Source organism: Arctopsyche grandis, chromosome 2 (assembly GCF_051622035.1).
Source record: "Arctopsyche grandis isolate Sample6627 chromosome 2, ASM5162203v2, whole genome shotgun sequence".
NCBI classification, from domain to species: Eukaryota; Metazoa; Arthropoda; class Insecta; order Trichoptera; family Hydropsychidae; genus Arctopsyche; species Arctopsyche grandis.
In genome coordinates, this window is record NC_135356.1 from 15,494,419 (window position 1) to 15,511,495 (window position 17,077).

The 17,077-nt window shown below is 32.5% G+C and overlaps 1 protein-coding gene across 1 annotated transcript in view; it reads right to left on the reverse strand.

The window, feature by feature from the left end:
• The window catches only part of LOC143922288 (neural cell adhesion molecule 2-like), a 232,890-nt gene extending 223,256 nt beyond the window's left edge, over positions 1-9,634 (reverse strand). The window contains exons 1-2 of the mRNA XM_077445513.1: positions 9,631-9,634; positions 8,705-8,831 (exon numbers count right to left, since the gene is read on the reverse strand). Of these exons, the coding sequence (XP_077301639.1) occupies positions 8,705-8,831; positions 9,631-9,634 (131 nt within the window). The remainder of the gene's footprint in view (positions 1-8,704; positions 8,832-9,630) is intronic.
• Positions 9,635-17,077: the final 7,443 nt, after the last annotated feature.

Sequence of the window (17,077 nt, forward strand, 5' to 3'; positions counted from 1 at the left end):
AAGAGAAAAACTGTGTATTTTTATTATAATATACAATGTTTTCGAATTAGATGAGAAACGGCAGCTCTGAGCTCTCTGGTCTGCTAACGCCGCCATGACAGACATGATTGATTGAAGGATTCTGGGCTGGATTTTAAACTTAATCTTTTTATTTGCACGCCATTTACATATATGATATATGTAGGTATATGAATATCAATATATACATAAATATATGGTTTATCTGAATACCTACATATAAAAATCTGTGTTTTTCAAATACCGATTTCATATATGTACATATGTCAAAGATTTTTATATATATGTATGTATGTATTGTAAAGAAATTAGATTTTAGTGCATACGTACATATTTATATCTAATTATATGAACATTAATTAAATTCACTGTAGATTACAAGCATATTTACTGTACTTAATTGTAGACCGAAGATGATTGGTTTGGATGTACTTTCATCATATTCAAATATAGTAGAACATCTTTTCAAATTTTATCAGGTTTCGAATTTAGTGGATCAGCTTTGAGTAGAACATTTCGCAATAAGTACAAACTGAATAAATGAATAATGGAATAAAGTTTCAACGGAACGAAAATTCATTCGGTATCGTAGTTATCCATTTGTTTTCTGACGCAATCGATGATGATTGGGTAACCTGGATTGCGAAAAAACTAACTTTCATTATTTGACAGCGTGATTAATGGCTTTCGGCCAAGAAAATATTATTTCACTTTTTCGCTTTTGCGAATTGACTGCTCTCACACCCCGCATCGAACCTCTCGAACGCCATAAATAACATTGCAATATTTTCCGTTTCTAATATAATTTATATCGGTAAGTTTTATACATATAATGTGTACAAGTACATTTGCAAACATATAATAAAAATATTTAAATGCTTGCTACATATCCGAGGTTGGTTCACCAAATATGTGTAGTTTTATAAATTATTTATTGTGTAATTAAATTATAAAACTACACATATTTGTATAATTATTAAAAATGAGAAATATTGAAATATATACATACTATGTATATATTTATATATATATATATATATATATATATATATATATATATATATATATATATATATATATATATATATATATATATTTATATAATACATAGACTAAGTATGACAAGGTTGGTGGTTATAGTGGAGAGAGTGAAGAGATTGAATGGGTGTGGTCACGTAGCTAGAAGAATGGACGAAAGGACAAAATAAGTGATAGAATGATACCCGAGAGAGTGTAAAAGGGTGAAAAGAATGTTGCAAGAAGATGGGTAGACGAAATTATGAAAATATGTGGGGTGAGATGAATGACAATTGCGCAAAACAGAGGCAGATGAAAGCGTGTTAGACAGGATTTCATCCAGCTATGAATGGTGAGTGACTAGTAGATGATACCTATACATATGTATATGTATGTACATACTGAGATTTTTAAAAAATATTTACATACATACATATGTACATTAGGTCGGAGCGAAAAATTTGAATTTCGGATTTTTATCAATGGACCTAGAGAAAAATTTTTGTCATATCTACATATGTTGAGAACATTAAAAAATACCATTGATTTTAATAAATGTCTTGTGGCTCCAACCAATCGATTTATCTCGACAAAAATTTCAAAAAAGTGGGTTTTTCATATTTTTTGCGAATAGTTAAGATTTTTCTACTATTAAAAAAACGCTTAATATCCACCTATTAAAGTTTATTTTGGTCGATTATGATAAGTTGAGACTGATTAACGAGAATTCAAAGTCACTGTTTCGCTCAAAAGTCCTCATACAACGCACGCTAACGAGTGTTTGTATGGGGATGCGTTATTTTTAGAAAATCGTCATTTTTTCATGTTCCCGTGATTATTTTGAAAATAAAAGTTATTGAGAGCTTCCTTGAGATATATATCTAGAATTTAAATACAAAATACTACGAATTTTGTGAAATGTTTGGCTACAAGGCCAAAATTACTTGTAGGTCATGACTTCAATAGATGACTATTGAAGATTTATTTTTTTAAATAGTAAAAAAATCAAAACTCTTCTCAAAAAAGATTGAAATTTTTATCAATATAAATCGATTGGTTGGAGGCATTGGTTGTTTGAAATCAATGGAATTTTGTATTTATTGTACCCTTGATATGAAGTAAGTTTTCCTTGATAAGAAAGTCCAAAATTCGCGCTTTTCGCTTTGGCCTAATGTATGTACATACATATATAAGTGAACGCGTCATGAAAATTTGCAATGTTGAAACCCTTCTTCTCCAACTTACTCACTTAATTTTCCTCCCCTCCCCCCCCATTATCTCGCCCCAATAAAATAAAGTAAAATAAAATACGGTTGACTTGTAGACAAAAAGTGAAATAAAACTATGCTTGAACAATTCGGCATATCGCCTGAAGCTTTTGAAATGTCAACTAAATGATAAAGATAAATCGTGTTGTCTTGAGTGATTTTTATGCTCGCTCAAATTTGAACAAATTTCAAAAAATATATACAGATACATTTTTATAATAGGCATACAAAATAAACCACTGTAACTTTTGAAATGATGTATGTATGTATGTATGTACATAGATGTGTGTAAGATTTTTTTTCATACGCACATTTAATCAATATTTAAAAGTTACAGCCAACATTTCGGACGTTTTCGTTCGTTATACATACATACATATTATATGTATGTATGTATGTGCAAATGTAATTGAGTTACGATGCTCGTTGAACCTTCAAACGGAAACGATCCATTAAAGAAGTAACGATTTGCTCAAGGAATGGCCGTCAGCCCGAAGAACAAGTTTAACTGCGAAATTCCAACTATTGCATTTGACTTTGAAGTTGGATTAATCATTCTGTTCATCGGCCATACCCGATCGCTTGAGATCAAAGTGAATTTCAATTTGGCCCGCAAAAACCCCAATCGTATAATCTTATCTTGTATATAAAACATTCATTTTTACGCAAATCTCAAACCATCCATACCTACATATATGAACGAATAATATAGTTCGTTTTTCATATTTACATATATGTATATATGTATATGATGGATTTGATCGAGTTTCCAATTGCATCCGTCATTTTTGACGGGTCACGGTCCACTAGTTGTGATAACTGTCGAATATAACGTTTAGATACGACAGACGGTATGCCCGATGTTGAGTGAGTGGTCCGAGGTGCTCGCCTCAACAAATAATGGTCCGGGGTCTGGAGGACCCCAGGGTCCCCTTTTGCGACGATAAATCAACAATTCCTCGGAACAGAACAGCTTGTGATTCATTTGGACCCATATCACATGTCCTCAACTCTGATATTACACCCTACAAATCATATCGCCCACTCGACCCATACAAATGCGACACACCTAAAGGGGACTCGACGCGTTGCATGCAAATATTATACTTTCTACTAAAAAAAAAAACTCATAAAAGTAGGTCAAAAACTCGAATATTATGCCTATTTTACCGATACCTAGATGAAAATAAATTTCTAAAGTGCTGTACTAAATTTTACAATCAGCGAAATCGATGCTGTGCGGTGGTCAGAACTTTTTGTAACTGAGAGCCAAATCCGATAAAAATGATAAATATTGGGTTTGTCTAAACTAATAACTTTATCTATACATGTGCATGTATATGAAAAATACAAGGAGTAATAAAAATATTCACCTAATTCAAAATGTACTTCGAGATATTGGAAAATATGTTAGTCGAAAAATAGTACAGGTATGTTGGTGAACGTTTCATTGTTTAATATTTAAAGGTGTACCGTAATTACAGTGATTTCGTACAAACAGTGAAAGTATACTTCCACTGGCGTTTTAAGGAATTCATATTCCAAATACTGTACATTTTTTCTGATACTTTTATTAATGATGTTTTCTTCTTCTATCTCTGATAAAAGTTTTTCGATGTCTTCTTCAATGTATAAGTGTTTAATTATATCGGAAGGAAAATATAATGGTGTTAGACCAACTTTTGCGTTTGTCCAAATACAGCTTCTTATAGGTTCCATTTGATTCCTGAATGGACTGCCCTATTTTTCACAAATTTGACAGTCCTCAGTCCTATGCACTCAAAGAAGTATGGAACGTTGTATGTTATCTGGAGAGAAGTATGACAAAGGTAGTGGATAGAGTAAAGAGATTGAAATGGCAATGGGCGGGCCACGTGGCTAGAAGAATGGACGAAAGGTAGACAAAAGAAGAACTAGAATGGTACTCGAGAGAATTCAAAAGGGTAAAAGGAAGACCACAGGGAAGATGGGTAGACGAAATTAGGAAGATGTGTGGGGTGAGATGGATGCGAGTAGGGCAAAACAGAGATGAGTGGAAGCGTGTTGGAGAGGCCTTCATACAGCATGGATGGTGAATGGCTGTAAATGATAATGATGATGATGAAATAAAATAAAAATACTGAAATATTCTGAATCGTCATCATTCTAATCAAGTTTTTAAATAGATAAACAACCCCTGGAGTGTGACAAATTATATAGTATTAAAATTTGCCGTATTTTCACCAAATTTATTTTGATGTACGATCATTATTTGGAGCTTACAAAAATTAATCAGATTATAAATATTGAATCAGAACCACTTACAATTTATTAATTAATTAAATAATTAATCCATTGAGACATCTATGGATTTTGAGATTTTTTTATATATATAAATATATATATATATATATATATATATATATATATATATATATATATATATATATATATATACATATATGTATATACATATATAGTATATAGACAAAGAAAAATTGATTTATTTCAAATATTAGCCTCAAACTTACGACATAAATTATAAATTCATAGATTCAAGCGATTAAATTCCATAGCTTTTTTCTCTTCGCGCATAATTCACCCACTTTGATTAATTAGTATGGTAAAACCTTAATTTAATCCCTTTTAAAATTACCCAAAACCCTCCATTTAACACTTACATAACCACCGCCGCAACTTAAATATACACATACATATATAACAATCTTGTCATACATACGATAATAACATCTCCATTATGTAAAACTACCTAGCAGGCAAACCTTTAAGGAATACGTAAATAATTAATATATACGTATTCCAATTAAATATCACAGCGAACACCCGACCTAAAACCCTAACAATGGTCACAATTTGCTAATTTAGTTGGCCGTTTACGGATTATTCAATGATAAACACTCATCACACACGCTCTCGCGCGCCAACAATTCCCCACGGCTTCTAAAACACAGACGACTTATATGTATATTATACCCAATATTATATTCTAGCATTCTCGCTACCCTGCGGATTATATCCTATTACTGCTATGTAAATTGGTAGCGATCAGTCGAATTGTTAGACACCACTGCATTTATTGCACATTGAATCGTAATATCACAGAGGAAATAGTTTCAAGTGTAAACAACGTTATGTGGAAATTATGCTCAAAGGTGCTTGACGAAAAGTTTAACCGGTACTTTATGTTGTGTATGCTTTATTTTTATGATTTTAATTCAATGTTTCGCTTTGTAAATATTAAACATTTTGTAGCCAAGTCGAGCTTTGAAAGCAATGTATGTATGTATACTTCTCAACGTAAGAGAAGCTAATGAAAGTCCATTTATGTATGTAGGTATATTATCCAGCACTGCACGTTAATGGTTTGGCACAAAACACCACGGAAAAGACGAATTCTTTTCATACTGTACAGCACCGCCTGTTTTCGACAGGTTAATGCTTATTTTGGACTCGTGAAAGACAAAATCGGCTTAAATAAATATATGTACAATACAGAGTGCGACGATACGGCGCAATATTGCTTGCATCATATTCAAAATTTCAAAAATATTCATATGACAGCACTTTCGTTAGTACGGGTGCACTCGTCACTATGAAGATTACTTTCCACAATGGCCGCAAGAAAGTGGTTATGCTTGATACGTTTCAGTGACATGTACTGCTGTGTAGTATGAATAGATCGTGTTGGTTGCTGCTGTTACACATTACGGAACATATTAATGTACCCATATAGAATGTACTGCAGAATATTTTTAGTACCGATGTTTACTTGCAGTTGCCGGTTTGAGCTGTGCTAGTATGAACGAACATTTATTCGTAAGTGCGTTAAAATTTAAAATGAATATGACGTCCTTTTGTGATATTAAATTACAAAGTTTACTAAGAATTTACAGTCGACAGCTATCAAATGAAATCATAGACCAAAATTTAATCTAACTTGTGGCGATGCATGTAATCGTTCTTTAAAACATTTTCATCTGAATGTGCATATATTTATTTGAATGGTCTTCACTCTGCCTTCTTATTTATTTTACTTTATAACACATATGTACCATGACAGAAATTACCCCAATGCGACGTACATATGTGGTTAGATTATTTGCGTACTTAATTAATAAAAAAATTTCATAACAGGATATAGAACACAATAAAATACAATATATTATATGTATGTACATATATAAGAAGAATAAAATTCAAAATTAAACCATAAGGATCGTTGAAAGTATCAACAAGAATCACCATATCAACAAGAGAAAATTAACTGCTTTAGATAGAGGCGAGTTCATTAAAATGTTAGTATGGACTCTTAAAGTTTGAAACATAGTATGATAGCGCAAATCTCTGTGGCGTGCAAGAATTCAAGTGCAGGAGGGATTATGAAGCTGTAAGGAGTGCTTGCCAAGGGCAACGCATCTTCTGCAGGCCAAAGAATCAAAACCCAATTATCCCAGCACAAAAATAGGTTGTTCCAAATCCTTGAAGTAAATATGTATGTCGATGAAATTTGCGTTGCATCCTTTCGACATCCAGAGAGCGAATGGCTTCTGAAGGACTCCAGATATGAGACCTAGATTTTAGAATACTTTTAACCAGGGTGCTATACAAAACGCGCAAAACGGAATAGTTATTCAAATGATGTACGTTCTGAATGACAAAACCACGCATCATCAATGCGCTGGAGCAAATTTCCGAAATAGGATGTAAATCAAACGGGTAAATTTAAATTCTATCGATAATTTAGCAATAACGAATAACATATGTAGATCAGTGTTTGGCGTGCAGTGCTTTCGATTGTATGGTCACGGGTTCTATTCCTGGCTTTGTTGTACGCCAGACCTTGGATATGTGACTTCACGGTGGATCGCTTCTTTTCAGAGTTTGCCAATTTATCTAATTTCACTGGAGACGGTTCCAAAAAATTGGCAATTATGTCCTATTTCTCGCAAAATTAGAATTTAAAACATCTCATAATTTGTTAATATTTTAAAAATTTGATTATATATATTATTATAAAAATTTGATTATATATTATTAATCATAGATGTCTCTATGATGATTGTGATGTTTGTAATTGGCATTGAATAAAACGTATGAACAATGTTGACCACATATGTCGTATTTGTAAAATAAAAATGGGTGTATACATACCTGTATAAATAAAATAAAATATATCTCAATATTTGTGTGGGATTTAGGGAAGAATTTATTTGGCATGTGAATATTTTGAATTTTGAACAATAATATTTCCCTCATATTGATAAGAAATATTTTTTTTAATTTCATCTGCAGTGCGTTTTTTTAATAATGTTCTATATATAGTCTTATTTCTTTAAAAAAATACTTTCCATAAATTCGTTTCATGAAAATACTCGAAAAATATTGAGCCCAGATTATTAAAAAGCGATGTAAAAAAATAAAGTAAAAATGGGAAGCGCTAAAAAGTTTACGCATTTTTAATATTTTATTATATGAATAATTCAGCTAAAATAACATTTCAATAAGAGTATACAAATGTTCTTTTTAAATTGAATAAACAATTATTATATCTATTGTTTCAATGGGAACTTTGATTTCCTAGCGCTTCAAATAATTGAATATATGCACTTTTTATATAACTCTGGATGCGGCCTGCGAATAAAACTTTTTTCATAATACGGACCTCGGGTTACCTACGTTTAATATCTGTACATATGCACATACTTACACATGTACATACTAACAAGTATGAATGCTGGACCACAGCTGCTTCACAATGAAATTGTTTTTACTGTCTAATATGTAGCAATACAATTAATTGCTTGAATTCATTTGAACGTTTAACATTAAATCGAAACGAAGGTCGAAAATTTCACATCGTATGTACATATGTAGGTGCCTACATACATACATACATATTTATGCACATGTGTATATACATATGCATATACGCGTGTAGAAGTTTGAAGAACCCACCCTTACGAATCCGAAAACAATTAGATATTCGAAAAGTTTTAATAACATTTAATTACCAAACAGACCTTTTTGAAATATAATAATACTCTCTGGCATTAATTTTGACGGACAAACTTTTTAAGCTTTAACACATACATACATACATATGTGGTTTTGATCGTTCCCCTTTTCATATTCTCGTCAAAGAGGAGCCTTGATATTTTCTGTTTTTTTCGACGGCCGAAAATATTTTTTACCAACGTTTAATTAATCGAATTAACCGACAGAAAAGGGGAACTATTGATTGGACAAAGCTGGGGGGCAAATTAGGGGCGGCGTCTGAGAGACGCCCGGAGGATTTCCATTTTTGTTAAGCTCGTGGGAAAGAAGCGGGTGTGTTTTTTTCGTTTTTGTTTTTTTTTTTAATTATTTTTTAATTTTGAGCAGGTGGGCGGTAATCGTCTTACCTGTAGATGGGCGACGGGCGACCTTCTCTGTACCAAATTACCAAGGAAACTTTGTCTCCCAACTGTGTGGTGGTTACGTCGCACGGCAGCTTGGCTAGCCCGCCTAGAATCACCTGGGTCGTTGAAGCTGGAAAAACAAAGCAAATATTACAATGAGATTAAATTGAAGTCGAAAGGGTTGTAATTTAGAGGAGTGGTAGAACCGCGGAGTAACTACAAAAAGCCACTGTTGTGGAATACAACTTTTAATACTGCATTTGAACTAATGATACACTTAAATAATAATACAATACGAAAATAAAACAGAAACTGCCTTTAAATGTAAAATTTCAAATAAACGTCTTTCAATTCCGATTTATCTATAGTATAAAATGAGTTTTGTTGTTCATTGAAATCAATATTTATCTGTGATTTTGAATATGCTTCATTTTATAAAAATAGCTTATGAAAAATAGTATAATATAAAGATCGTAAAATATCGTACCAAAATCTAACCAAAAAGTCAATATCAGAAAATTGAAATCAAAGATCCACTGGTTCAAGCAGAGAGACGCTAAAAAGTAGCTCATCGAATTATCAACATTATAATATAAACATTCATTATAAAACCAACTAGTGAAGTAAAAATATATATGAGAGATAATTATTTTCTTTTCTGTTATATTTTTGACCATTGTGGCGCATTAGGAATTCCTGTAATGCTACAATGGTCCAAACTTTAAATAAATAAATAAATAATGAATGCAAATTTTATATGATACTAGCTGAACCCGGCATGCGTTGCAATGCCACAATAACGCATGCAATTTCCGTTCCCGTTCCCGTTTTTTGGCGATTTTTTTCCAGTTTCCGTTCCTGTTCCCATTTGTCAGAAAAACGCAGGCGGTGAACACATTTGAAATTATTCAATTGTTTGTTTAGTTTACCCATGTTACCTTACCCAGGTGGCTTAGGATTTTTTTTACAGAAACTATCGCGGATATACACACAATAACTCTTGTAAGTTTGATCGCAATCGGTTGAATGGTATAGGAACGCATACGTGACAGACAGGCAAACAGATTGACAGAAAACATTGATTATTATATATGTACTATATATTATATATTTTATACATAGTATCAAAAAAAAAGTTATAGGCGCTTAAACAATTAAAATCTGACAAAAAGAGGGGGGGGGGGTGGAAAGTCAAACAAACAAGGCATTGACATTGCGGACCCAATTGAAAATCTCTATCGGCGGACAAACCTCATAAAATGGCAAAATTTCAAAGCAATCGGAAGAGTGTAGAAAGTTTGTCAGATTAATTGACGAAGTGACTAATCTAATAAAAATATAATACAAAGTAAAATAAGTTTTTCTAATATTTGAATGTCACTGAAAAATAGTTTTCATACTGAAAGCTAGAAAAGATAAATTGTGATTTTATAACATGTGTATACATACATATATTCGATGTCTTTTTGATTTTAAATAAATAAAATCTAATAATTTTCTTTATTTTTTGGAAGTGAATGGGTGATGGTGAGTAGACAAAATCCTAGCTAACCTTTTTTTTGGCAAGAATTTTTTTTCAATGAATGGAAGCAAATATTTAAAAGATAATGAATTGATTGATACGGTGAATATTTCTTACTAATTTTACGTAGCTGTCCATATATAGAATTTATATTTTTAAATTTTATTCCACACGGAATAAAATTTAAAAATTTCATAGAAAATAATAGATCAAAAATTTTGATAGAAAATTATTTTGCTTAAACATTTATTATTTTAATTTTTAAAAGCTTTTTATTATTAATCAATTATTTTCACAATGTATCTTATATATATTGTAATAGGTACCGATCTATTGATCATTTTCTATTTTACAACATTATTTTTTTGATAGTAATTATAGTATTATCTTGTTTTAATGTTAATGTACAGCATAAAAGGAAGAAAAGCTCGAAAACCTATACATTCTTTTAAATGCTCATTTTACACATACTATTAATTTTATACATTTTAATTAAAGACTATTTAAAGTCGACGGTCTATAAAAAATTTATTATAGTAAGTCAAAGAGTTAATTAGAATTTTTTTGATGTTGTTTTTAAACTTTTTACAGTATAATAATTTATTCCATGGCACAAGGACGCAAGATGGTCTTATTAATAGTTTCAAAAGCGGAATTAATCGTTTGTCAGAAGAGAGAAAGGCTTGTGGCTTCTGGGACGATGATGGGTCTTAGCAACGTCACCGACAGCTGTACCGGTTAATAATTGCGACCGATTAGCAATCGAGAGAGTAAGAGAGAAGTTTACAAAGACTAGTCTACGAAAGTAGAGAAGAAGAAGAAAGAGAGAGAGAGAGATTCAAAGGGAGATGAAGCTCAAACTTGCCGAGCGCATTAAACGAAATCGACGTTTTTTCAATCGGCGATCGATCGACGGATCTAAAACCCGGTTTTTGCGGCGCAGGGTGTTTTCCACCGCAGCCGGAAAATCCGGAGAAGCCTTTAAGGATTTGCATAAAATCAATTCCGATTCGTTTCGAAGGTGGTGTCGCGCATCAAGCCCGGTGGAAATAATTTTAGCCGTTCCCGGGGAGATGATTGAAAACGCGCCGCTGAGAAATAGAAGGAAATCCGGATATGGTACTCTCGTTTACTTTTCTCCATGCTCATACATAGTGAGCATAAAAATACCATACCTGTCCTTTCAATATTCATTGCGTCGAATCATTCAATTGTTAATCAAAGTAAAAACATTCGAATATAATTTTAATTTTCGTATATCAGTGTTTGGAAAATATTAATAATAATATATATGAAAACGGACGGGATGTCTGTATGTATGTTTGCATGTATGTATGTGCGAGCGCATCGAAATTTCAAAAAAACAAATTTTAGAATACCAGGAGTATACGTTATTACGACTGATCGTCATGAAGAGACGCAGGGTAGCTGGAAATTGGGGGAAGTTGGAGCGTCTGACATGTGCTCCTGATATTGAGCAAGTTGGAACGGGTGGAGTCAGCGTTAGATGCGCTGCGCGGGAGCGTACACACATACACACATCCACGAAGACACACACACATTCATTCATCATTTCAACGCGGGCAAACGGTAGGCATTTAATGAGCGCTCGATAAATATAGTGTAAGGTTGTAAATAACCTTACATTATATTTATATGTATAATAATATATAATTTGATTTTAATTCGTGTATCAATTCCTTTCCGAAGCCATCCGTTGAAATCAACGGGCATAACACTAGTATAATATATATAATATGCAAGGAAGGAAACATGGAAACAATATTTGAACAACTAAATTAACAATATTTGAGCTAAGATATAGACTTAAACTTGTTTATAGACACCGATTTTTAAATCTTAGAAACATGAGTAGTGTTGAGGTTTATCAGGTGAGAGTGTAAAGCTATATAAAAAACTAATATAAATCTTGTAAAAAGACAACACTGGAAATAAAACACCGTAAGATAAATTTGAATCAAATTAAAGATATCTCAAATAAGCTGTCTGGGGAATTTTATAATATATGTACCTTTGTTGCTATGATTTTTAAAAGTCACTTCTAAGAAGAAGTCATTTCTGAATTTCACCAAGAATTCCTCTGAGAAATGGTACAATACATATGTTTATATCTGAAGAAAAATAATTTAAAATCAATAATGATGTTCCATAAGATGCAAACAATGAATAGACGTTCCATCAAAAGACGCCGATTACTCACATATCACTGATAATTTTAATCCACATTTATTGTATCTTATTTTATTTCAAGTGCTAATTGTGTCATCATTAACGACGAGCTTAAAAAAATCGATCACATAAACGATAAGAAAAGCATGTTGACTAAAAATTACATAATATTTCATCTCAAAGTATAGTAATGTAATGAAAATGCAAATGATTTAAACAGGCATCGTTTTTAGCTCACCGTGTACACGTGTATGTATATGTATGTTTTGTACGTAGACATCTCCCTTGTGTCTTTCTGAAAATTCAATTAAAAAATACGCTGAAAAAATGTACACATCGCTGAGGCAAAAAAAGCCACGTAGATATATACCCACGGGTAATCGAATCCTGCCGTAAAAATATGAAAATTCAATATAGGGAAAATTTTGCTCCAGTATGTAATAATCTAGCATCGGCCCTAGAATCTACGCTTTTCATACACGCTCCATACAAATATCACATTTCATACGGGATGTGCTTCGAATTCTCTCTTAAATTTCAATAAACGGGGTCTTTTTAAGTGGATAATCAGTTAGAATTCATCAAATATTACACTTTATTCCATTTAGCTTGGCAGTATAGAAAACTTGTATTTCAATTCTTATTGGTCAATATACAAATTTTGTTATGGATCTCGCGTTATACGCCAAAAGCTGATTCAGGCAAAGTTTATTGCCTGACCGAATAGCGTGCGTATCTACGACAACAGAAGTTTGTAAGAATAAACGTGATGCGTATTCTTATGTTCAAAAATTAATTACAAATAATTTATTCAACAGTTTTTAGGCTGTTTTTCTAGAAACGGAACTATTTTATACAATATAAAGCCTTATAATACTGAGCAAAAAACTATTGCTTATAAACTATTCAAATAATATAAAGAAGGTTGTATCAAAAATACCATTACGTTAAAATACTTCCACACAATATACATATGTAAGCAAAATATTCGACATCTATGTATGGATTATTTTTGATTTTAATCATAGATACAATTCACAACAATGTTAATAACACACATACATACAATGCATACATAGATCAATGGTTAACATGTAATGCTTTCAATTGTGTGGTCATAAGTTCTATCCCGCATGCTGCTGGCCAGACCTTGGATATGTGAATTCAAGCTCGATTATTTCCTATCAGAGTTTGCCAATTCATCTGATTACATTGAAACGGTTCAAATAAATTGGCAACCCCATCCCATCCCTTTGTCAAATATTTGTGTTTTTCAGCATCGATTTTTGCTGATGTCTCAAAGATGTTAATCATTTGGCCATAGATGTCGTGTTTAATAAATGGGTTTATATCTATTTTAATAATAAATAAATAATTTTTAATCTGAACAGTACACTCGTCGCGTGGATGATTAATTGAATCAAAATAAAAATAAAAATAAACAAATACATATAACATTTGACATTTGAGCCACGGTGTGGCTCACTGGTAAATTACTGTTAACCAGCAGAGAAGGTTGTGGGTTCAAATCCCGGTCGAAATCAAGTTTTGATTATACATATATAGGTAAACATTGTCTGCATAGCTGATGCCCGGGGAAAATCTAAATGACATCATAGGAGAATATAAATAAATAAAATAAAAGTGCAGACTTTGCGATTGGGATAATAAAAGAGTGGTAGGCCAATTTTGTCGGGAATGGTCTCGACAGTTAAATCGGATAAACTGGCCATCTCTGATAGGAGTTTTGGGCTTTTGATTCATCAAATCTCACCAGTAAGTATATGAATAATCGAAAATCATCAATAATATGATTTTTTTTCAATCGCAACCAGAGAAAGTTGATCTGATATATTGTTGGTACTAAGACACGTTACTCATTTCTAAATTTCATTTAGCCAATTTTTCTTATCAATTATGAAAAGTATTTTTGCGAGCTGTCTTGATAAAATGGCCAATGGCCAATGGCTCAAGTTTTTAGCAAACAGTTGAACCGTTGTTAAGGACGCTAATGCTTCCGTTACTTACGAACCCGCCCGTGTAGTTTGATAAGGATTTGAGGCCGATTTCGATTTCGCACCAGGAGCGGACTATTAACGTAAACAATTTGCTTATCCGAATATCGCAACCGAAGTGCAAGTAGAAGTCATTATTTTGCCGAAATGCGGAGACACTGATAGTTTGGCCAAAGTGTTGCAGATTGCTCTGAAACCAACTTCCTAATATCCGGGCGCCGTAATCGTCGGTCAGACCAGAAAGCCGCAAATAGTTAAGGACTTGGGGCCGCCTTTAACGGCCTTTGGGTTGAAAACGATTTTGCACCAAATTGACGATCGAGGTTTTCCTCGAATTCATTAATTTCCATGTTTGATTAATAATATTCGAATTACGAGCTTCGTACCGAACCGGCGCGCATAATGGCTTTTCTCTCCAGGGGAATTTACCATATATAAGAAAAATGATTACTCGCACATAAAGCGAATGTAAGAGAAGGAAAAAATCCAAAAAGGGGATTCCGGCACGCTCTCCGGCCATGTGTAACATATAAAATATATCTACCAAACCCTCCCCTACCCCCCATAGTCTGTGTATACTCGATATCAGTATCCCTCACCCTAACAGACAGGGCACATAATAACTTTTACAAGGCTCACAATACACTCCATTGATCATACTATTGAACCAAGTCCACATTTTTCAATGATAAGAAACAAAAGTATAAGTTTTTAGTGTTCGAAATGAATATCATAATCCTCAAGAATGATAGTATTCAATTTGATTAGTAAAAATCTTATTCCTTTTAAGTAAGGTTGTAGAAAATTCCTTAATTGAGACTTTCTTTTTGAGACTCTTATTGAGAAAATTCCTTAAACTCAAATAAATGGAACGACAGTATTCTGAGAGCATCACCCAATTTTTTCCTTTTTGAAAAGCCGTCCACTTTAACTGTAATATATACATAAGGAATATGAGAAAGTATATATGAGATGAGAGTAAATGAAAAAAATAACTTTTTTTACTGTTTAATTGATTTGCAAAGGGTTCGTAGAAAGAGGCTTATGGTAATTGAGCTGTCATCGCCTCGATCTGATTTAAGATTCCGATTTATGGATATTTTGACGACTTCGTTAATGATTGAACTCTTCTAGCTTCATGTCGGAGACATTAGCTTACTCGAATATTAGCTAATCTCGGTAAGTCGGTAAGATGTCAAAGCAACCTAAAAGTGGTCAAAAGAGTGGCTAAAATCAGATCAAAAATTTTTGACAGCAGGAATGTCGCTGAACTAACAAAGTGAAGCTAATAAAGAGCTCGTCTTCAATGTCAATTTTAGACAAGGTAATAATTACATAGTCGAACTATTAAATATGTAGATCCTTTTAAGTTTCCTTAACATTATATATGCGTTATATGTACATACATTATTCGACGTAATTCCAGTATATCTATAGATTTCTCAGATGAAGGATATATTTTTTGGTAACGAAATTTTTACCTACACCATTGTGAAGTTTCAATGAAGTAATCTTAAGTCTTGGAGAATTTCGATGTTGTTCAATCCTATCTATGTACATATGTGTATATGTACATATGTATTTTGCATACTTGTAATAATGAAAACATAAACTTGAAATCGATTACATGCTAGCCAGTAGCATGGCTTGGTGGTTGCGTTAATTTTAATGTTAATGCCACCGAGAGGTTACCGGGTTTGATCCCGTGGGTTGGCCTCGATTGAATAGAATTTATTCCGAATATTATCTGTAGTACTGCTTCTTAGACTTGGATATTTGGAACTTCAAGTTGATCATTTCCCATAAGATTTTGCCAATTTATCTGATTTCATTACTGAAACGGTCCCTCATCAAAATTGGCAAAAACCATCCTATCTACTATGTCACGACTATTTGAAAACCATGAAAAACCATCCTATCTATATTATTTCAAAATGTACATACTATCTATATAATTTAAATACGTTTAAATTTAATATCATAAATGTCACTCAGAGGCAACCCGATAAAGGCATCATGGGAGAATATAAAATTGCATCCTTCGGATATGCCGCCATTCCTAAAGTAAAAATATGTATATAAATATCCAACACGACATGCATGATGCTGCGTCAAATATTACACCGCACTTAAACTTTCTTATCCTTCATTCTACCCTGGCATATCTTAAAAAGATACAACGTTATTATGTCTTATATGTATGTATTATTTGAGTGAATCAGCATTTGAAGCGCAAAAATATCTGAATAGATATTGAAAACGGTCCAGATTTCATTATTTGGGGATAATTTATGTTCATGATAATTTATGTTTGGAGATAATTAAGTTCAATGAATTCAAGACAGCTATACGTGTGACGGATACTTGTACAATAAGTGACATTTATATAAACGGTTTGTAAACAAAATTCCAAATTAATTACAATAAAAGCGAATATATTGAGAATAACCTATAAATATTGAGAATTTCAGCATTTTTTGTCATTTTCGAATGAATTATCATTATAATATACATATTGAAGTATAGTAATATGTGTCTTGGTTCACTTTTTCGTAGAGGAAGCACTCAAAATATCGACGCTTGTTTCTTTAGAGTTTCATCCGGACGCGACGCTCGATGATCCGTCAAAGTGAGAACGCCTCGCCTAGT